The 22,328-nt window shown below is 34.4% G+C and overlaps 3 protein-coding genes across 4 annotated transcripts; 2 read left to right on the forward strand and 1 right to left on the reverse strand.

The window, feature by feature from the left end:
• Nucleotides 1–3,054: 3,054 nt before the first annotated feature.
• On the forward strand, nt 3,055–11,643 carry LOC132266434 (uncharacterized). The gene is made up of 11 exons (XM_059767308.1): nt 3,055–3,546; nt 7,307–7,409; nt 7,553–7,566; nt 8,723–8,941; nt 9,335–9,406; nt 9,571–9,660; nt 9,820–9,858; nt 10,132–10,236; nt 10,643–10,811; nt 11,092–11,201; nt 11,329–11,643. Exons 1-11 carry the CDS (start codon nt 3,313–3,315, stop codon nt 11,413–11,415), a joined length of 1,242 nt encoding a protein of 413 aa, XP_059623291.1. The 5' UTR covers nt 3,055–3,312; the 3' UTR covers nt 11,416–11,643.
• Nucleotides 11,644–12,175: 532 nt separating this feature from the next.
• LOC132316272 (uncharacterized) lies at nt 12,176–13,063 on the forward strand. The gene has a single exon (XM_059814780.1). The coding sequence runs from the start codon at nt 12,176–12,178 to the stop codon at nt 13,061–13,063; it is 888 nt and encodes a 295-aa protein (XP_059670763.1).
• A 281-nt stretch (nt 13,064–13,344) lies between these two features.
• LOC132266435 (ALA-interacting subunit 1-like) lies at nt 13,345–20,247 on the reverse strand. 2 transcript variants are annotated; one of them, XM_059767309.1, is made up of 8 exons: nt 19,332–20,247; nt 17,562–17,620; nt 17,387–17,461; nt 17,172–17,288; nt 16,963–17,033; nt 14,738–15,038; nt 14,324–14,613; nt 13,345–13,615 (listed from the first exon to the last, which is right to left on the reverse strand). In XM_059767309.1, exons 1-8 carry the CDS (start codon nt 19,396–19,398, stop codon nt 13,555–13,557), a joined length of 1,041 nt encoding a protein of 346 aa, XP_059623292.1. In that variant the 5' UTR covers nt 19,399–20,247; the 3' UTR covers nt 13,345–13,554. The 2 variants fall into 2 exon arrangements, with proteins under 2 accessions (XP_059623292.1, XP_059623293.1); XM_059767310.1 differs by having other exon boundaries at nt 13,345–13,728; nt 19,332–19,908.
• Between the last annotated feature and the right edge of the window lie 2,081 nt (nt 20,248–22,328).

The raw sequence follows: 22,328 nt of genomic DNA on the forward strand, positions 1-22,328 counted from the left end.
GATTAATAATATATATTCACAGGTCCCATAGAGAAAACAACTAAGGAGACGATTTTGTATGTTAAATTAAGCTAAGGAGGTGTTTCTTAATGCAGATTCACATTTTTTTCCTTCATGTGTTTGGAAAAGTTTTTTTTTTTTTTATTTTTTCTTTTTCTAATGACATGGTGTCTAGTAACTATGGTTCTTTTTTATTTATTTTTCTTTTGCTTCCAATCGTTTTGCTTAAGGAAGTCTTTAAAGTTTGAGTGAATCCTTGACATAGAACCTTTAGGTTCTTTTCGTGGAGGCCAATTAACAAATAGCATCTTGAGAAGCACAACTTTTTAGTAGTTTCCTTGTCTAATTTATAAAAAATATGCTATATTTGTTGATTTGAACTTCTCTATTTTTTAATTATATATTTATGGTGAAGAAAGTAATGCTAGAATAAATCTATTTTTTTTTTTTTTTTTTGGGTAACTCAATGTATTCAATGTATAAATAGCAACTAAAAATGTACAAAAGTCAAAAGAGGGGAACAAGCCCAAAAGGCCCGAAGGCATAACAAAGGCCCGAAGGCATAACAAAGGCCCAAGAGCAAAGCTCAGAGCCCAAAAAATCAAAAGCCCACCTAGACCCAACAAACAATTGCTACTTGCTACCACAACTAACAGCGGCAGCAGGAGCAACAAAAGCAGAAAATGAGGGAGCCGAAGTCCCGATGGCAACGCACTATTAAGGAGGCTAACACAGATCACAGAGCTTGGAAGGTTCCATTCAGCGGCGACATCCCTTGAAATGGCACAATCAGTGTGGCGACCTTGTGAGCTAGTGTGTGTGAGCGTGCACATTAGTAAACAGATGCACAATCTCACATCACCTGTGCATGGATAAGGTAAGTGCTATATGTAAATTCAAGTTTTAAAGTCGTGATGTTCATGAACTCATCAAAATTTTAAAGTTAAGTATACTTAACCTAAAATACTACCACTTGAAATACTATCAGAATGGGTGACCTCTCAAAAGTCTCAGGTGCAGGGAGCCAAAAGCCCAGAAAGTGTGATTGTTTCTCTCTCCACAGTGATAGATGATCCCCGCAAAGCACAACTTGTAAGTAATGGCTTTGCTAGACTTCGAACAGGGGCCTTGCTCACTTGAATAGATGTCACATCTGTATTGAAAGAATTGCTCATCTTCCCTCGAGCACAACAAACACAGTCTGACAATGCTCCTACTTGAAAACCTGGATTTGTCTCGAGTTTTAAGCTCATGATTGATATCGACCCAGGTAATAAAAGCATGCCTTGGGATGTGATTTTGGAGCCAAAGAACACGAGTGCTTAGCCAGGCTTAGAGACCAAAATCACTTCTTAAACTCAATAGTTTGAAAAGAGCTCTTTAGGTTTTTTCAAACTCTTTTCGTCACTTAATTTTTCACATTTGATTGGTTTTATTTATTTATTTTTTTTTTTGGATAATCGGGGTGTTTGAATCTTTTCTCCAACTAATCCACGGGTAAGGACGAAATCTAGAAATTTATATGGAGAGGGGAAATTTATATAGAGGATTTTTTTTTTCATAATTTTAGTGAAGTTAATTTCAAAATTTTATAAATATAAATACAAAAAAAATACAAATTTAGAAATATAAAATGAAATAACAAAAAAAATGAGGGGCAAATGCCTCCACTAAGCCCACAATAGATTTGTCCCTATCCACAAGACTCGTGCAAGACACCTTCCCACTCAAATCAAAGTAAAATTCGAATTATATCAATAGACATGGCCCTTAAAGAATTATTTGCACCTATAAAGCACCAATCCTAAAACCATATATATATATATATATATATATATATATATATATAGATATTTAAAGATAAACCTGATGTTCATGAGCCATTAAGACAAGTCTTTTCCAAGTCCAACCACCCTGGAATTTCACAAGCCATTAGGACCCAATTCATATATAGTACATTGTAACATTCATATATGTGGTTCCCATCCGGCCTCCACTTTGAATAAACATTCCTTTGTTAGTCACAAGACTTATTACTGTGAACTTGTGAAGCCTGTGAGTACACAACTAGGTAAGGCTGAAAAGTGGGCTGAACGTGCCTGACCTTCTGTCTCAACTCTCATGTAGTCACCAAACTTTCATTTTTTATTTTTGCTTTTCCTCCTACCCAGCAAAAGCAAATTAAAGTACATTTTCATATATAGATACACACACACACACAAGGGGTCCCTTATACAATCCTTTCATCAATTTCTTTAGATGAACGGTAGTCAAAAAATAAATAAATAAATAAAAATAAAAAAAATAAAAATTGGTGGGTAAAATAACAAAAATTAAAAAGATCTTTGCTTTGGCAATTGCCCTCACTGAGCCCATCACATGTCTGTGCTAACAAACGGATCATAAGTTTTTGCATAACGAGTGAGTGCACGAGGTTTGATCTATCAACTATGACATGTGAGGTGTGATCGTGGACATAACATATATAGTTAAACTTTACGGGTTTGGTTCAGTAGTAAGTCATTTGAACTTAATATCTCGTAATTGAAGTATCATATTCGACCTCTCTTTTTAAGTACAAGTAATTTTTCGAGGGCAAGTCCAAACTTTACTTATCAATGTGAAGGGACTCTTTTGCACAAAACCCTGTATACACCGGATTCCCAAATATATATATATATATATATATACATATATATATATATAGTTAGTTAGGGTAATAGGGTAAGAGACACATGATAATTTTGACTATAAGGTCTTGGTGACAGCACATGGTGTGCGCAAAAGACAAGGAATTGAAGTACGTGAATGGAAACAAACAGAAATGGGATTTAGAGAAGATGACAACCATGTCACACTTGGAGTTCACGGGTCAGAATTTTTTTAACGACTACATATATATAGACACACACACACACACACATATATACATACAGATGAATGCCAACAAATTTGTAATCAAACAATTCACAATTAGTTGAAATAATATGACCTCCACTACCCCATCATATGGCCATATACACTATACCATCCTAAAAGGCTGCAACTCTCTCTCTCTCTCTCTCTCTCTCTCATGTTGAGGTTCAGTGGCATGTAGGTGTTACTTTTTCTCCTTTTCTTCATGCCATTATATATATATATATATATATATATATATATATATCTCATGTTGATGTTCAGTGGCATGTAGGTGTTACTTTTTGCCCTTTTCTTCATGCCATTATATATATATATATATATATATATATATATAGTATTCTTCTTAGACTTGAGGAGCTAGCATTTGTTTTTCATCTCCATTTAATTATTACCATGCCTTCACCATCAAGTTTTCCTTCATTTTCTTGTGGTTTTTCTCTGCAAAATTTCTTGCTTCTTGTTTTGTTGTGCACTTGGGGGTGGATTGAAGGTGTAAATGCTGCCAACAATGTGAAATTTGGTAACATTTCAAAAGCGGAAGATGCTCAAAACTTCCACATATACTATGGCCAGACTTTCAAGGTCATCAAGAACAGCATGGACGGCAAGAGTTATCTTCTTATCCAGGTATTCTTTTATTCCTCTCCATTAGAGGGAGACTTAATTTTGCGAGAAATTATTCCGGGATACCATTGTTGACAATTCAATCACACAACGCACAATGACGCCGTTCCTCTTAGATTATCTAACAATTTTTTGTGTTCACTGAGAGTTTGGGTAGCGTTTTTTAGTGACTTGATTAGGGAGATATTATGTTGCGCAGAGAAATGCTTACAATTGTTGTGCACATGTTCCAAAAAATGTCGTTTCAGTCTCGAAAATTTCTGTGTTAAATTTGATTTTCTGATACGCACTTCTTCAAGAAAAAAAGTGTGATCTCAAGGGTATTTTGAAAATTTCACGTCAAAAATAAATTTTTCTTCGTTTAATGTCTCAAAACGACACAATGTTTCTGCATTTTTTTTGCCCAGCACTGTCACTGCTGTCAAAACACTGTTCACGGCCGCGACGACACTCATTTTGTTTTTGCTCTTTTTCTCTCGTCTGGACTCCGAATCAAGTGATTATCGAGTTTAATTTTGTTAATTTTTTTGTTGTCTATCCAATGGTATGCTCGGTAGTACCCATAACTTTTTAAAAATTATGATTTTGTCCCTAGGACTAAACTTGTCGGTTTTTAAAACTTCGGTTCCGCATTTTGTTTTCTTTTAAGTTCTGTGGCTTCATGGGAAGCCATATTTGTGTCTTAGGGATGACGTACATCTCTTAAGACCTTGTTTGTATGTAAAATGATCATTTTGCCCTTGGGGGCATACTTGGTCTATTTTCACCTTTTTTGCTTCCGCATTTGTTTTCTTTTGATTTCGTGACTTCATGAAAAGTCACCATAGCGTCTTAGGAATATTGAATATCCCAATAGACCTTGTTTTTATTTTCGCTTCTACAATCCAGATCCATTATCGAGTTAATTTTTAGATCACATTGACAATCTGAATTAGTGAAAATTCGTCACAGGTGGACTGTTGAATAATGTGAATTTCATTTTAAAACTCGTAAACTAGCTAGATTTATGTTTGTTAGTTAGCTAAATTTTTCTATTTGATGGTTAGCTTAAAAGATGTTTGAAAAAAAAAAGGTTAGTGTACAAGACTACAAAGAGTCTCTAATAGGTGGGTAATATGATTTTGACATGTCTTGTTGAACTAATCACTGAAGTTGAAATTTCCTTTAAATTTTTTTTTAATAGTAAAATCCCTTAATAGAATATTCTTTGTGAGTACTGAGTACACTTTTTGTCATGCCGACAGTAGTCACAGGTCTACATATTTGACAGCCTTGATCATTTTATTTATTTGAATTACATAAAAAGTTTTGATTTTTTTCCCTTGGAGTCGGGATCAACGTAGTAACAGTGGAGGCAATGATCCACTAAATTTTTTATATTTTTATTTTGGGTTAATTACACTTACACCCTCTGAAGTTTGTCATATTAACAGACAGATGAAAGATAACTATTTTTTTAACAATGACACCCCTTCAAGTTTGTTGAGTTTGACAAAGGCACACCTGAACACTCTGACATTTATCAAATGACTAAAATGCCCGTTGACTTGTCAATTAAACCATTAGAATATTAAAATTACCGATTTAACCTTCTCACTAATTTTAATTTACCAAACTACCTATCAGATATATATATTATATACATTTAATTATATATATCATCCCCTCCTTTTATATATATATATACACAGATATACAGAGAGAGCATGGGGTAAGAGGAAGGAAAGAAGAAGAGGGTGGTTGACATCTCCACTAGCAGCACACCACCACAACCGCCATCAGCATAGCGCCCCATGTCAAACACCAAACATGACCACTGGCAGCATACCACCAGAACCACCATAGCCCCATGTACAACACCAAACATGATCACTCCAAAGTACGTCGGCCACCTCCTCTCCATTAATAATCGACTGAACACCTTGATTACCTAAAAAAAAAATCTCATGTAATCTATACCACCAAAACACGTTATTCATCATTTCAACCTCTATTCCCTGCAACCCATTGAAAACTCCCACTAATGCAAAACACCTTAAATCGATGATCATCTATCACCCTGAATCGCTGATCAACGATTTGCAAATCCTCAAACACCAAAGTGACCATTGCAATTGAAAGTCCTAAGTAGTCAACAACAAATGCCGAAACCCTAAGTGGCTACTGCAACCTTCTCTGTCGCCGCCAACAACACCAGTGCTCACCAACTAATATACCTAGGGGCGATGGTGGTTAGTCAACTCCGGAGAGTGAGGGTTGAAGATGGTAATGAAAACCAAATTGCCGTCACGCCGGATTTTGAGAATGTCGATTGGGATAAGACAATATGTTCAACGAATTCGGCGAGCATGACGATGCAGCATTCGTGAATAGTGAACTCTCCAAGCCAACATCAATCTTCGGGCTCAACAAGACTATGCGTGGTGATCGGAATATTCGTCGGATCGAAGCAACCATCTTTCCTCCTCTCTGTGCATCACCTCTCGCCGCTGCAAATCCTCTAAACTCCTTGTGAATAAAAAAAAAAATATATATATATATATACACACACACACAGAACTGGGTTGTTACACTTATTAGGCTCTTCTTGATATGATGGAGTAAAATCTACAGTGAGAAACGACGTATTGGCGGATAAGTAGCGTTAACCACGGAGAATTGCGATTCGATGGTTGAGTGGAGAGAGAAAAATAAAAAACCTGGTGGAGGTGGTGGTTGTGGGTGGAGGTTGTGGCGGTGGCAGATGTGAGTCGTGGCGACGATGGGTTGAGGATATTGAGGTTAGAGAGAGAAAGTAGGTAGCTGTAGTTTATTTTCTTTTTTCCTAAAAAAAAAAAAGGGTATTTCGGTAATTTAATGGTTCTGATTTTTCAGATTAAATATGAATAAAGTATTAAAGGGTAATGTAGACATTTTACTCCTTTTTAGGCTTTGTTTGGATGCAAAATTTGACGGGGGTGTCATTGTTCAAAAAATGGCTATCTTTCATTTGGCTGTCAATAAGGCAAACCTCAGGGGGTGTGAATGTAATTAACCCTTTTATTTTATATTTCAATTTTTTAAAAAATTTATGAATATGTTTTACTAAAATTATAATTCGTCCGGTTGAAATTATTTTATTTATATTTTATACTTCAAATTTTTTAAAATTTATGAAAATGTCCCCACTAAAATTATAATTCACCCCACTAATTTTTTTTTTTTTATACTTTAAATTTTTAAAAATTTATGAGTTACAAAAATGGACATACTATATAAGTTTGTCCCCTCAAATTAAAAGGCTACCCCTCACAAAATTTTCTGAGTCCATCATTACTTGGAGTAGAATCCTCAATTTTGCGCACACACCAATATATATATATATATATATATATATATATATGGTTTCTTAGATTTAGCTTGGATGAATGAATCGACTATGTTTACGAAAAACAATAGTTCAATAGCTAACTTTCAAAAAATATATATTAGAACTTTAAAAAAAAATAAAAAATTAGTGAGGTTATATTATGATAATTATCATTCATAAATAAAAGTCATATATAGTTATTCATAATTACAGAAAAATGGTTCTAAATTCAATAATTGATATACTTAAATTCTCGAATTGTGAATAAAAAAATTATTCTAAAAGTGTAAATTCACATGTGGAACGTAAGAGCAACACATATTCAAATGGATTGTTTGATTTAGTATAAATGAAGTTCTTTTAATTAAATTTTTATGGCACATTTTATAATTAAGCTTTTGGTTATATTGACAGAATAATACGAGGATGGCAGCTAGATCGAAATATTGCACGGCAAGAATCAAATCATTTGTTATCCCATTGTCAAATTACTCCATCGATACTATGTATTTTCCAAGTATATATTTTCATTCATCCATCGTAATTATTTCTCTTTTATTCTTAAATAAGGTCATGTTTATTTTAAATTCTTATCTTTACTTGTATATATTGACAATAACCACATTTTTTTTGGCTTGATTTTCTTTCGTGGATTTGCAGTTTCTTTCTTTGAGGTGAGGATTGCTGCTTTCTGTGAGTCATTATAAATTAATTTAATTTTCTGTTCCGGAGTACCAAATTGGATGGGTCTTGAAAATTAAAATTGAAAAAAATTTAGTTTAAAATTTTAATTAATTTTTCTCCAATCCCAATTTTAAAAAGTCTCTAAGAATTAAGAGGAATAATTATTGTTTGAACAATATTTGTCCCCTCTCTCTTCAATACTCATGTGACATAATGATATAATACTCATGTGACATAATGATATAATAACACGTGTCATTTTAAATTTAGAATATGTAAAGAAATAATAAGTCTTGTTTTTTTTTTTATATATTTTAAATTTAATAAACACGTGTCATTGTATTATTATGGCGAGGAGAAAATCACAACCATTGTTGTGGGCCCGTGACTGTGATGTTTATACTTTATTGAGCTTTGTTTGGGCTTGTTGATCTTCATTAGCTCACCCTGAGCAAATATCCAATTAAACTACATATGGGCTCCAACAAGCTGAGACTCTATGTATGAAGGATAAATAGGCTTCAACTCATCAGACTCGGGATTCAGAACTAAAATAGGCCCATATGATATCGAGGAACATTTAGCTTGTTACATTGGATCGGTGTGGAAAAATGATACATCCTCCGAATTCGAATGATGCTAACTAGATGTTGTATACAGAGTGTGAGTCTCATCACATGACATCATGTGGTGAGTCTCACGCTCTCACTCATATATTTTCTATTTGACATCTTTTGAATTCGGAGGATGTATTATTGTTCATCAGCGTGACACCAACAAATCTTTTTCTTCATTTCGTGTAGATAATGATAATTAAAGTATAAACCCTTGATTCTACTCTTCTTTTCTTGTTTTTGCCTCCACAGTTATGCAGTTGGTTAGTCCTCTGTTTTTTTGCTGGTGATGTAATGAATAACAATATACCATGTCAAAAAAAAGTATAGACCGGATAAAGAGCAAACTCAATGTACAAGATTCTCGCTATTGCACGGTCTAGTGAGGATCAAATATATACCAACAAAAAATAGAGGACAGTAGCGTAAATTCATGTCTTTCCCTACTGATATTCACAAACTAAGTGGTCCTCAGAGTACTCAATGTTATGTGCTTTTATATTTCACCACATACTCTGCTTTTTTGGGGCAGATTTTGGGCTTAATAGGAAACTTGAAGGCCATTACATCAGACTTGGTCACTTCAGAGTGTGTGCTTAAACTATACAATGAAGGACAGATAGAGATGGTCAACAAAAGTGAGCCACAACAGCTTGCACAATTTGCAGCACACTTCATTAGCAACAATGATCAACCTCAATCTTGCAACTTTGCAACTTTTTTCCCTTCCGGGGAGGAATATCCCCTCCAGGTACCAATTTATCGAACCAGCGTAAATGTTAAATCTCATACGTTGAATAATATAGCCTCAAGACTCGAGGACCAGCCTTCATCCCACATATGAGATGAGATTGGATACTGATGTAGTAGCTTATTGTCTCAAGCATTCCTCATACGTGTGCAATCTGCATGTACATCAAAACCTATATAGATGTTTTGTAACGCCGATGATTCCAATTCTATAAACTAATGTACGAATGATGCAGAATTAATGGTGGTGATTGTTACTATCAAGTGGAATCCATCACGAAAAGTGATTGTTCCAATCACCGCCGTTAGTGCACCTGACCTCTCCAGGAGAGAATTTTAATTCCTAATATAGTCATGCTGACTACCTGTCTAATTAAATTACCTTACTTTTCAGAGAGCAGAGTGGATCAAGTACTTGGGAGTTTTTGCAAATTTGGAAAGCAGAGCAAATCAAGTCTATGATGCAGTAAGGGATATCACAATTTAGTTCTAACCATGGCATATTCATTACTATACATTGATATATATATATATATATATATATATATATATGTATGTGTGTGTGTGTGTGTGTAGATTAAAAAGAACTATATGTGCTTGACAAAAGTTGCTACATTGGTTCTTTTGCAGATTAAAGAGAACTATATGTGCTTGACCAAAGTTGCTGCAAGCAAGACAACTAAGTTTAAACCAACAGTGGCTTGGTTGGAGTACAATGATGTATGGTTGATATATATTTATAAGAAAATATTACTTTCTTTTTTATCCTAGTGTTTCTTTTTATTGATGTCACAAAATCATGTGTCACTCTTATTCAAATTTTATATATATATATATATATATATATATATATATATATATATATATTTCTTTTTGCAGGGTGTATGGTCTTTTACAAAAGAAACCTACAAATTAAAGGTACCAATTTGATTTGAACTATGTAATTAGTTGCAGACTGATTTGTAATAGTTTAAAGAAACAGTTAGATGAATGAATTTGTTCTGTTTCAAATAACAAGTACCAATTCAGTTATTTTTTACCAATCTGACTATCATTTGCATTTCTTTAATTAATAAACATTCAACAATCAAGATTTATCACATCTGATAATATATATATATATATATATATATATATATATATATATATATATCATTATATTTTGTTTACTGTTGTAAAACTTGGGTGCAGTACGTTGAAGATGCTGGTGGACTAAATGTGGACAACTCCATAAACAAAGTCACCTACAACATCTCTATACCAGATGACCTTGAAGAATTTCATGCCATCTTATGTGTAAGGTCTTTTTATTTATTTATTTATTTATTTATTTGGGTTGCACAAACTCTTCATTAACATTTATATAAGCTAATCTAATTTATATATTTATAGTTAATTCTTTTTTAGTACATTGATCATTCTAATCTTAAAACATAGTCTTCTAGATATTATAAATAATAAAGATGAATGTTACTTCATTGTGACCTCGAAGTCACGGATTCAAAATCGGAAACAGTCTCTTAATAGTTAGGTAAGATTGAGTACATCTGACCCTTTCCAAATCCTGCAATGACGAAAACCTCATGCACTGGCTACGATTTTTGTGATACACACGCTTCTATGAAAATATTCAAAAGAATTTTTCTTCATAATACTTGTGATTTATTTCAGAAATACTTACACATTCTTCTCCTCCTTTCAGTTTGTAGATGTAGTGATTGATGAAACCTACACTACAGACCCAGTTGGCTACACTGTCTCCACTTTTTTCCAAAATATAAATGTTGAAGATAGATCTTGTTTTGGTTTTCTTACAAATCAAAGCTTGTGGAGATTTGACAAAAGAGTCCAAAAGTCCACCAATGCCCTTGGTAAGCTATCTTTCTTGTGATCTCTTCATCATTATATATACACTTTTATGTTACACGATGAATGATTTTCCTATAATAATAACTATATTAAAAAATATATATTTTTAATTTTTAATTTTCATTTCAATTTGGTACCCTGGAATTCACACGTTGAAATTAAAAATAGGAAGAAAATTAGTTTAATTTGATATATAATTATCGAATACGACCTAATTGATTTTTTATATGGTATTTATTTCTGGACCTTTTTTTTTTTTTTTTTTTTTTTTTTTTTTTGCAGACTGGTTTGACGGAGCGATTTCTCAGCCTCAACTGGTTCTAGCAGATCTAATTGAAGTTTTTTTCCCATCAGGAAATTACACTACAACATACTTCAGAAATCTAGCAAAGGTTAGATGTTCTGCGACGAAAATGTTCGAGAAAAATTAAAGATATATATATATATATATATATATATATATATATATATATTTCTCTCATCTGTTCATAGAAATGATCTATGTCTGATATAATGCAGGAAGAAGGAGTAATCGGCATTGGTCCTGAAATGTGTGATAGAGATAGCTCTGATGCTATGGAGCCAACCTTCATAGCATGCCAGTGAAGTTATACAGTAATTTAAGATTTTTTGCTCCAAATTTCATAACATATATTCATTATGTTAGAATTACTCTTCCTTGTTTCATTCTTGAATTTTGTAGCACTCAGTGGCTCTCAATTTCACAAACCATTAGAAAAATGTTCATAGAACTTATGAGGATGTTATTATTTCTATAAATCACAATATTGAAAACAGCACTAACTTATATGGGGAGAGTAGAACTATATTTGTTTTGAGTTATAGATTGACCTAATCTTTGGCATTATTCCATTTTCATACTCAAAACTAAAGTTGTAGCTCAAATTTTTACCGTTACACCAAGCAATGACCCCTAGCACGTGGAAAAATAGTACTAGGAATTCGGGGCAAAGAAATGACCACCAAGTAGATAATGTGGATGGAAATCCTGTCCTTTTTACTAGGTAGGGGATGGAGTTTGTGATTCAAAACTGGAAGATTGTGACATGTACTTATAACTCTCTCTCTCTCACACACACATGCTAGATGCTTCACACCTACTTAGCAACTCCCTTCATGGTTAGCATGAGCAAAAACATCTTCAGATACTTTTCTCACGTGAAGAATGCAGGGCTGCATAAGCAGTAACTGCTTAAAACCTAGAAAATTATGGGGTCCAGGAACAAGAAAAGCATGAGTTTCACCACCCGAATGCCTCAGATAAAGTAAAATTGTCTTCTTTGTTAAATCTGGATCAACCTCACTGCGAAAACAAATAGATTTACAAATGAAAACAGACCACATAATGCCGAGGAGGCGTCTAATTCTGGCTGCATTGCCATCTCTTTCCATCCTCCTCTTCATCTTCTTCGTCCTCTTCAACATCCACGTAAAATCCCCTCGTGTATCTTCCCTCAACAATACCATCACACCCCGCGAAAAGCCTCCTTCACAAGTACAATTCAGCATCTTGGTCGGAATTCTGACACGCCCGGATAAGTACGATAAGCGACACTTCCTCCGACTAGTCTATGGAATCCAATCCTCTCCTATAGCTAGCATTGACGTAAAATTCATCTTTTGCAATCTCACCAAGGATGAACAAAGAATATTCATAGCTCTTGAAATCTTGCGTTTCAACGACATTATCATTCTCAACTGCTCCGAGAACATGAACAGTGGCAAGACCTACACCTACTTCTCTTCACTCCCACGCGTTCTCTCACAACGATATGACTATGTCATGAAGGCTGATGATGATGTTTTCATAAGGCTCCCGCAGTTGGCATTGTCACTAGAGCCACTACCGAGGTTGGATTTGTACTATGGGTTTGTCATTCCCTGCGCTAGCATGAACCCTTTCGTGGATTACATGTCAGGGATGGGTTTTCTGCTATCTTGGGACCTTGTCGAGTGGATTGGGAATTCTTATATTCCCGGAAATGATACCTATGGCCCGGAGGATAAGCTGGTTGGAAGATGGTTGAATACAGGGGACAAGGCAAAGAACCGGTTTTCGAATAAACCAGCAATGTATGACTATCCTGGAACTAATGGAAGGTGCTCACACGAGCTTATTCCTGAGACGGTAGCTGTTCATCGGCTCAAGAGGTGGGATCAATGGCTACATGTACTTAACTTTTTCAATGTAACCAGGGAACTAAAGCTAACAAATCTCTACAGTATAGATTGAATTGCTCGGCAAAAAGTACAATTCAAGATTTAATCCAGTAACAAACATAGCTTCATCTATAACATCTTTCAGTGTCAATGTCATATATATGTGTAACAGGCAATACATAACCAAATGTATAACATATATGCTTCTAAGAATCAATTATCATGTATATATATTGATGTCAGGTGATATTATAGGCAATTGAAGCATTAATAATCGTAAGAATTTGCCTGAATGTCGCCCTGTAAAGATTATTAAAACGCAAAGTAGAAATAAAAAAAATAAAAATCGATCTGGCACCCAATAAATGCAATGATATTCAAATTTAAGTCAAAAATCTAACTATTCAATAACAGCAAAGGTATATACATTTATAACGGAACTCTTGAAACTTAATGAAGTTAGCAGCTCTACCAGGTGAAGCTCTTTTGTGAATAAGAAAATATCCGGAATAATTCAGCAGAGCAGGCAGTGCAATGATCAACATTCATATTATTGGAAATATACTAGTTCAACTGCCCTGCAGGATTTCGGTTCCATGACAAGTAGGATGGATCGCCGAGAGGCCTGCATGAATAGCAAGAAAACCACCTTAAAGCTCAGTTCACAGTTCAATTTATGAAGGCCATTATCCACTATTAGCTACTTTCCATGACAAGTAGGTTGGATCGCCGAGAGGCCTGCATGAATAGCAAGAAAACCACCTTAAAGCTCAGTTCAAAATTCAATTTATGAAGGCCATCACCCACTATTAGCAACTACTTTCTAATCAAGGTTGCTGGGAGGGGGTGACCAGGGTGTAAACCTCAACTTTGACATTATTTGCATAAAGTGAATGTTCCAAACCGACTTGAACTTGAGAAATAGAGTTAAATAATCAGAAGAAACTCTCTGTTCTAAACAGCTGTTAGAATTAAATCACAATGAAAGCATCATATTTGATTTTATCTATACAATTAAAAGTGAAGATACAATTAAAGTGACTGTTCCAAACCGGCTTGGGGTTGTTGATCAGAAAGCCTATGGTATAGAATCTGAATCATAGGATCTTACAGTATAAATCGAGAGTTTAACAACCATGGACACCCTACCGATAGCCTCAGTAATCTAAGAACTTTAATTCAATTACAATATGCTACCTCATATGTCAAAATGTTAAATGTGATCTTCTCTGTAATTCTCCTAAGGAAAATGCATATGCAATGGAAATTCAAGGGAACCTAAATCCATTTAAGAATTAACATTGTTAAGACATTATTGAAACATTCTACTTACCTTGGCTTGATGATGTACAAAAGTATGAAGCTTATTGCCATAAATACGCAAACTCCACCAACCGTAAGGTATGCTGCGCCTAGGAAATCATTTTTTCCACCGATCCAACTTGTTGTTGAAAGAACCAGCTTTTTTTGCCCCCCGAAACTGTAAGTGTTATAATTGTTCTGTATTTCAACTGTTATCTTCTGATCGGCTTTAAGATCTTCCTCTATCTTCCCATATAGCTTTCTGAAAGTTGGAAATGCAGCAGTCCGCATCCAAACTATAAGATCCTCTTGCTTGCTCAACTGTGACATGCAGCAAACGAACAAAAAAGAATAGTTGGGGAAGGAAAAGCTGAAAGGAGATGCATTAATGAAAAAACTATGGGAAGATGTAACAAGATGGAGAGCATAACAAATATGAACTTACAGGAATGCTCGAGTTGAGTTTTGCACCACCAATCAACCCATTATTCTGGAAATTCTTAGGATATACATCAGATCCAAATTTATAATTTTGGTCACTGTCCCATGCTATGTCCTTTTTACTGACGTGTACCACTTTGTTATTCAATGAAAACCTGTACGAGTCATTGAATAAACTCCAAGCAATGAGGCCACAAGGTACTATTGAAGACCTCTTCCCCGTAAAGTCTTCAGGACCACAGGTTTTTGTTTCATTCTCGAATTTCTTGCTGCTCAGTTGTTTGTCACTTCTACTTTTGACATATCTGAAAACAAATACAAGTCAGCGAGAGAAAAAGTTCTATTTTCCCCAGAAGTAAGTCATGTATAATTATATGATGGAAGACTTTGCCTTAAATACTTGTATTTCACATCAAATGTTGCAGATTTGAGATTAAGTTTGAATGCCTTCCATATATACATGTAAAAATGTGATATACAGGAGATGAGTTTCAATCAACTTTGACGAATGGACCCTTCCATTAGATGGTTCATCCACCGTAGCATGGGGAGTGAGTGTTGTGCTCACTTCAGAAGATAGTAAGATCAACCTTTCATAAATACTGGACGTCAAGTCCTTGAATAATGAGGAAGAATACAAGGCACTCATCCTTGGCCTCCTGCTAGCACTTAGATGGGCATCGGGATAAGCATCAAAGAGACACTCTAACCTTGTGGTCACAGAAGTCGGAGACCTATGCATTAGCCTATTAGTGCAAGCCTGCACTTTGCACCATAATCCAGAAGTTCGTTGACACATTTGACATTGTTAATATCATACCCCATGGTCTGCAAACTGCTAGTCTGCTACCTAGATGCTGCCGCCTTACTCACCTCAAATATCAGCATGGCAGAGGATTCTAAACATAATAAGATTCTCAAGAGAATACAACCCTGCACTGTACTTAACCTCATGCCTCCAGAGCACTTTGGACAGGCAAGGATTCATAATTGAACAACTCCGAGCACTTTGGACAGGTGAGGGTTCATAATTGAACAACTCCAGAGCAACAAAAGGGACTCTCCAAAGCTCAAGGACTTCATAAGCTTCCATTGTGTACTCCACCATCACTCACATTTTGGTCTCCTCGCTCTTTGTTTGGGACACAATGAAGCATAAGATATGCTCCATTTCATCGAACAGCCAAAACATGGGATTGTCGATGTTACTCTATAAGCTGCATGTAGCAAGTTAGCAACAAGACTATACTGGCCTGAAATGGAAAATGTGGCAAGAAATCTCTAACAGAACGGTCCAACATGCCACCCAGGCAAACCCTGCTAATGCAGCAATAGTCCAGAAATGATCTCTTCATTTCTTTCTTCATTAAGACTAAACTCTTCAGAAGCAGATTCGAAAAAATAGCCTCAACAATGACTCAAAGATTTGTAAATCTCAGAGGCCCTTGACCAAGACCATAAATTAGACATCAAACGAGCAACAAACTCTACGGACATCTCTTGTGTCCAAGGCAGACTAGCTAACTATGGAGACTGTGCAATGCTTACGCTAAGAGGTATCATCTGAGAACCTTATCCATGCCCATTGTGGCAGATTTGACTGTTCCACGCACCGGCATTAACCAATCTATCCATTCCTATAACATCTGACAATTCCCATGTCACTAGTTTTTTATTCACAATTTTTTACTGATAAAAAAATAAAAAAATAAAAAATAAAAATCACAAATGTAGTTATAAAGTGATAAGCTAACATCATTGGCACCATGATAATGGCCATAGACCTGAAAGGCAACAAGCAGGCAAATTGACAAGCTGTTGCTGGTATTCAACCAGTGCCTATTTCAAGGGTTTACGGCTTTGTGTCACAGTTATTATTCCATGAGACTAAAAATAATTGCAACAATTTAATCAACAACACTTTTTTATTTCGGCATCTTTAGACCCCACAACAATAATTTTTTTAACACCTTTTACCCTTACAACCTTATTACTAAATTTTTAGTTTCAAACAAGATACTTTCGTTTCAGTGCAATTTAAACAAGAAATTCTAGGCATTAGTATATTTGAAAAAATTATTACCCGAATTTAGCTTATCTTATAAATATTATTGGAGCTTGTGAATTCTTAAATATAAAGGACTAAGGGAGTTATCCATCAGAAAACAAACCAACAGGAAAAGAGCCACAAAATGAAAACTCCATGTAATCGAAAGAAGTATAACAAACCGGCGATGGTTCTGGTAGAAGTGGTCAAGCTCATAATATATGTAAATGGGACTTTTCATTTGCTTTGGAACCTGAATATCAATCAAGGAACTCATTTAGTGCTAGTAAAAGTTGGTAAGATAAAAAGAACAGAAAAAGAAAAGAATCATGAAATGGAAAATGAAACCCAAAAATTCTTGAAACTCGTAGTAGTAGGGAATTGGACTAACAATCAAGCTCCTGATACAAGTTTTGTTGGTTTTGGTGCTTTGGATATATGCAAGCATTTTTTTGCTATAGTCTGAAGGAATGCAATCCTCATCATAGCGATCTACAACTTCCACCACCTACATGTCAAATAAAGAGATAGGGCATGTAAAACATCAATCAGATGCCGACTCTAAAACTTCATCATTGTAGTTAAGAAAAGGATTTGATTGTTTACACGCCCTGATGCAAACAAGGAAACAAGGCCAACGGGGATGAAGACTATGCCAACAACGATGAGTGTGATAATGACCTGCAACCAAGAGAGAGAGAGAGAGAGAGAGTTAACAGAACTCCGGGAAAGAAAATGTCTTCCTAACAAAAGTAAAACCAGCTCAATGTAGTATCATTACGATTCCTGGAGTTAGAAGTGGTTTGCAAGCAGGAAGCTCTTGCTGTGTAAATCTGGAATCTGGAACATAAAACTACATCAGCCAAATGGCTATTTCATAAAGAAATTACAAAACGAACAAAATACTGGATATTTGCCTTTACTTCTAGGGATAAAATATCAATTCTCAAAATTAGAGTATATGGGATAGGAAAAAGTGAGCTTGTAAATACCATACAACATCTTCTAGGTCAAACTCTTCAGAAATGAAAAATAAGGTTAAGTCTTTAACATACAAGTGTAATGCAGATTGTACATCACTAATGTTAGGCATATCTAAAATTTGTAAAAGATCTATGGCTATTTTGTAAAGCAAACTTTTTTCTTTTGATAAGTGGCTATTTTGTAAAGCAAACTATACTCCAACTATTTCTTCACAGCTTGACTGTCATAAAAAATGAAAATGAAAATCTCATGTTTTCATTATCCGGGACTTGATGAAACAAGAACCTCCTCCCAACTTTGCCTAATATGACTATGCTGCTTTAAGTTCAACAAGATTCAAAAACCAGAATAACATAGAATATGAAATTTAAATTAACTACTCGGAGAGAGAGGGATTCAAATTCTTACCCTTCTTCATAATTCTCATCACCCAAGATGATGGATGGTGTACTTAATACTAACATTTTATTCATCATTCAGTAACTTTACAAACATTGCAAATATCATGAATATTAAAAATAAAAATAAAAAAATTGTTGAGAAGCTGAGCTAGAGTAACATCTCATAAGATATCAAAAGCCTCTTTCATCAAAATCGAACACTCCATAAAACATCAGACCATCTTTAACCAACTAATCACGGGACAGTTATCGCATCCTTAACCATTCAAGCTGAGCACCAACTCTCTGCTCTATTAGCATGTGCATATCCAAGAGGCAAGGGAAAGAAAAAAGGGATAAAAAATGTGCATGAACCTAATGATCCTCACACTATCTCCAATGCTAGATCTGGTCACTTACCTGAATAAAATTTGTCTAAAACTAAACCTAAAAACAGCAAGTACTCTCTGAGATTGAACAAGAACATTAATGCTATGTTCGGTAGCATGAAATCGGTGTCTTGAACTAAATTTTGAATTGGAGAAAAAATCAGCTCAAACTTTGAACTAAATTTTCTCTAATTCCAATTCCATCCTCCCGAACATAGCATCGGCGACTTTTGTTGAATTCTGAACCTACTCAGGAACAATGTAGCTCTTCATAATATCTTAAGGACCAAGCATGAGAAATCCATATACACACTTCATGTATCATCTTTAGTGTAAAAAAGAATTTGTACCTACTTCACATTTGCAACTTAAAAGAAAAGAAAATTTAAATTTAAAAAGCTTACATGCATGAATTTTGAAGATGTGACCATTTGGCACCAATTATATGAGTAAATTCATGTGTATATATAATTTGGATAATTTTACCCAAAAAATCAACAAATATCAGAACTAACACTCTTGATTAGCTTACAATAAAACCCTGATTAGACACACCCATGAACTTTGTTTAAAAATAAAATAAAAAATGTAGCAATGACCCAATACTATTCCACATTGATCAGAAAAAATATATCTGTACACACATTAAACATACATTGCAGAACTACCCAACAAAATTTCACAAAAATTGACCTAGCTTAAAAATTCAATATGAAAATTATATATGCAAACATTTAAAAATTCAATATGAAAATTATACACACATATGTATAGAGAGAAAGGATCAAGGAAATGTACATTTAGGTCTCTTGGAGTTCTTCTTGGAAGAATATTGAGGGGTCCCATCTGGGTCCTCCGTGTTCATCTTCAATATATATGTGTGTGTGTGTGTGTGTGTGTTTGTCTCTGGATAAAGCAAGAAAGAGAAATCAGAAAAGGGTGATTTCAGAAAAAGAAAAATTATTTGTTTTCTATAAATTTGGATTAGGTTTTCTTCTCTTGTGTTTTGTTCTTGGGACCTTTGTTCAACCAAATGATTTGGCGAACAACGGTTCAAAAGCTGAGGACCATGAATCGCGCGTTTAAACCCGGGTGCGTTTGTTCACAGGACCGAAACTACCGACCTCTCTTTAACTGATTCCAACCTATATTAAGTCATTCCTCACTTTATTTTATTTTATTTTATTTTATTTTTTTATTTTATTTTATTTTTTTTATGTAACACTTTTATTTTCTTTTTAAATCAATAATGTGATGAATTAATTCCTACAAAAAAATTTATTCCCGGGATTGGATTTTCATATGGCATAAAAATATCTAAATTTAAATTATATGTGAGATATACGAATAATTGCACATATCTCGAGTTTTCAAACCATTTTGAGAATAGAATGTGACTTTTATTGTTTGTTAAAATAATAATAATAATAATAAATATTAATTCCTATATTATTAATAGGAAAGCACATGTGAAAAAAATATTAAAAAAAAAAAAAGAGGAGGAGGAAGGGGAAAGCATATCATTTAAATCGAGATTTTTTAAAATCTTTGAGAGTTTAACCATTCATCCCAAGAAACTTCTTAATGTATAGTATGAAGTTTAAATGGTCAGCAATAATTTTTAAAAGAAAATTTAAAATTTTGGTTACTCGTCATCAACATTTATAAGTAACTCACTAATATTAAATGTAAATATTAGAATTAGCCTAGTATAATAGGAATTGCTACTGCCTCTGATTTTCACTTGCGACTTCTTGTTTGCCATAATGCATTCAGTACTCTAGGCTAGGAAATGTCTCATTTTCCATTCAGCTGTTGTTATTTTGTAGGTGTGTGTATATATGTCAATTTGTTCGTTGTACAGCTTTTCTATATCATCACTACAAGTTCACAATCTTTAAAAAATAAATATATAAATAATAATCGAAATCCTATAGAACACCCACAATTTTATTATTTATTTATTTATTGCAGCCATCCTTTTTTTTCTTTTCTTTTCTTTTTTTCCAACAAATATGCAGATGATTCTAGTGGAGGAGCCCACGTGGCTCTCTATTGACTTCTTATCATAGTTGTTGTCAATACGAATCTCCATCTATTATATTTTGTTGATTTGTTGTTATTATTGGGGGTAATGTGTCAAGCCCCGCCAAAAAGAGTGCACCATATAGACGACACACAAACATTGAAGAGGACTTTTGCATGGCATCTACTTGTTATGTGCATAATTTAGAGTCTTCCAACGTTGGTAGATAGAATTTTAGAGTGTTGTAGTAATGTGTAGAGTATAAAATATTCTAGAGAAATAAAGAGGCACATAGACTTATAAATATTTAGATATTTTAGAGGAATATTCTAGATATAAAATTATAACGTAAATTGCAATCCATCTTTGTCATCCATTAGTGAGAGATGAGGCATTGAGGCCTATATAAGGAGTAAAGGTCTTATTTGTAACCAGCAACTTATGAAAGCAAATGTATGCCTAAGTAGAGAGTGTAAGTGCTAACCTTGTATTTGTTTCTTTGACTACTAAATTAGTAATATAATTATTCTTCCCTCTTAGCAACCAAAGTGATCAAGTGTGTAAGGGTGAAAGTGTGCAACCAAGTGAAGGCTCTTTATATTGTCATAGCTAGTGAACTATAGCCGCTGATGCAAATGTTTGTGGCTACATATGCTTTAGGTATAAAGAAGCCAACAATCTAACCAGATTGAGAATGAGGACGAACAAATTTAGCAGATGCAGGACAAGTAAGGAAATGAAGAAAAGAATCTTAAAGCAGGTGGAGGGATAGTTAACGTTTACGTGGTTGATAAAACCTACTTAACAATTACAGCTCATTCCTTCAAAATATAATAATTTTGTTGTGAAATTAAATAGAAAACATATCAAACAAAAAAAACAGATTTTATGTGGTTTGCAAAATACTTATAAAGAAAAAAAAAAAAAATTAATTAGCCGAAATTGGGCAAAGACGTACAATATTTATCACACTTTGATATTGCTTATCAAATTTCTTAGTGCATGCAGGTTTGACTGGGGCCTCCAATTTAGGGCCAAAAATACATTTAGGATATGCGTTATATATATATATATATATATAAAGAGCCTGGCATTTGAAAGTTCACCTAAGGCGTCTCAAAATTGTAGGAATCTTTGGGGATAGAGTAACTTCAAGAGTCGAGTCTAATGACTGATAAATTCCTATTATATACTAGGAGAGCACAATTCATTAAGCTATTATTCTTTAGCAGATTAGTTTTTTGATGCCTCCCAAAAGAGTTGTTCTTGTTCAATGGATGGATTAGTGTATTAAGGCCTTCCCATGCAAAGGGACTGAGTTGAAAACTACTGGTGTCAAGGTTGCATGCATGTCCTGATCTTGACTGCTCAAAGGCTGAGGGTGGTCTTGGCATTGAAAATACTTAAGAATATAATGGAGCTATTATGGGAAGCACATCTGGGCTTTTGTGCCAACCTTCATTGTCTTCCATTTGAATTTATTGGATAAAAAGGGCTTGCTCGGTGCACGAGGCTCCTGCCGTTGTACTATTGTAGGGTCTAAGGAGAGTTAGATGTACGTAATCTTACATACACATAAGAGAGGCTGTCGTATAAGAATCTAGAGGCGAAATATTATGTGATATCACCACTCCACAATACTAATCACGGGGTTGGAGAAATGGCTTAAACTAAGAGCACTACGAGGCTCCTTGTGAAGCATAGTATCAAGCTAAGATCCCCAACTCCATTTAATGCCCTAAGTAATGGCTGCTAGTAATTCTTGCTAC

Source organism: Cornus florida, unplaced genomic scaffold (assembly GCF_030987335.1).
Source record: "Cornus florida cultivar Cherokee Brave unplaced genomic scaffold, ASM3098733v1 CherokeeBrave_3.0.0_Hap2_Chr07, whole genome shotgun sequence".
NCBI lineage: Eukaryota > Viridiplantae > Streptophyta > Magnoliopsida > Cornales > Cornaceae > Cornus > Cornus florida.

Excerpts from the sequence above, each read along its gene's own strand:
- LOC132266434 (XM_059767308.1), top strand. The coding sequence starts at position 3,313 with ATGCCTTCACCATCAAGTTTTCCTTCATTTTCTTGTGGTTTTTCTCTG. Across the intron at positions 9,407-9,570 it reads CAAATCAAGTCTATGATGCA|ATTAAAGAGAACTATATGTG; the intron begins GTAAGGGATATC and ends GTTCTTTTGCAG. Across the intron at positions 11,202-11,328 it reads ACTTCAGAAATCTAGCAAAG|GAAGAAGGAGTAATCGGCAT; the intron begins GTTAGATGTTCT and ends GATATAATGCAG.
- LOC132316272 (XM_059814780.1), top strand. The coding sequence starts at position 12,176 with ATGCCGAGGAGGCGTCTAATTCTGGCTGCATTGCCATCTCTTTCCATC.
- LOC132266435 (XM_059767309.1), bottom strand. The coding sequence starts at position 19,398 with ATGAACACGGAGGACCCAGATGGGACCCCTCAATATTCTTCCAAGAAG. Across the intron at positions 17,289-17,386 it reads CCTTGTTTGCATCAGGGCGT|GTGGTGGAAGTTGTAGATCG; the intron begins GTAAACAATCAA and ends TTTGACATGTAG. Across the intron at positions 13,616-14,323 it reads TTGTACATCATCAAGCCAAG|GCCTCTCGGCGATCCATCCT; the intron begins GTAAGTAGAATG and ends CTATTCATGCAG.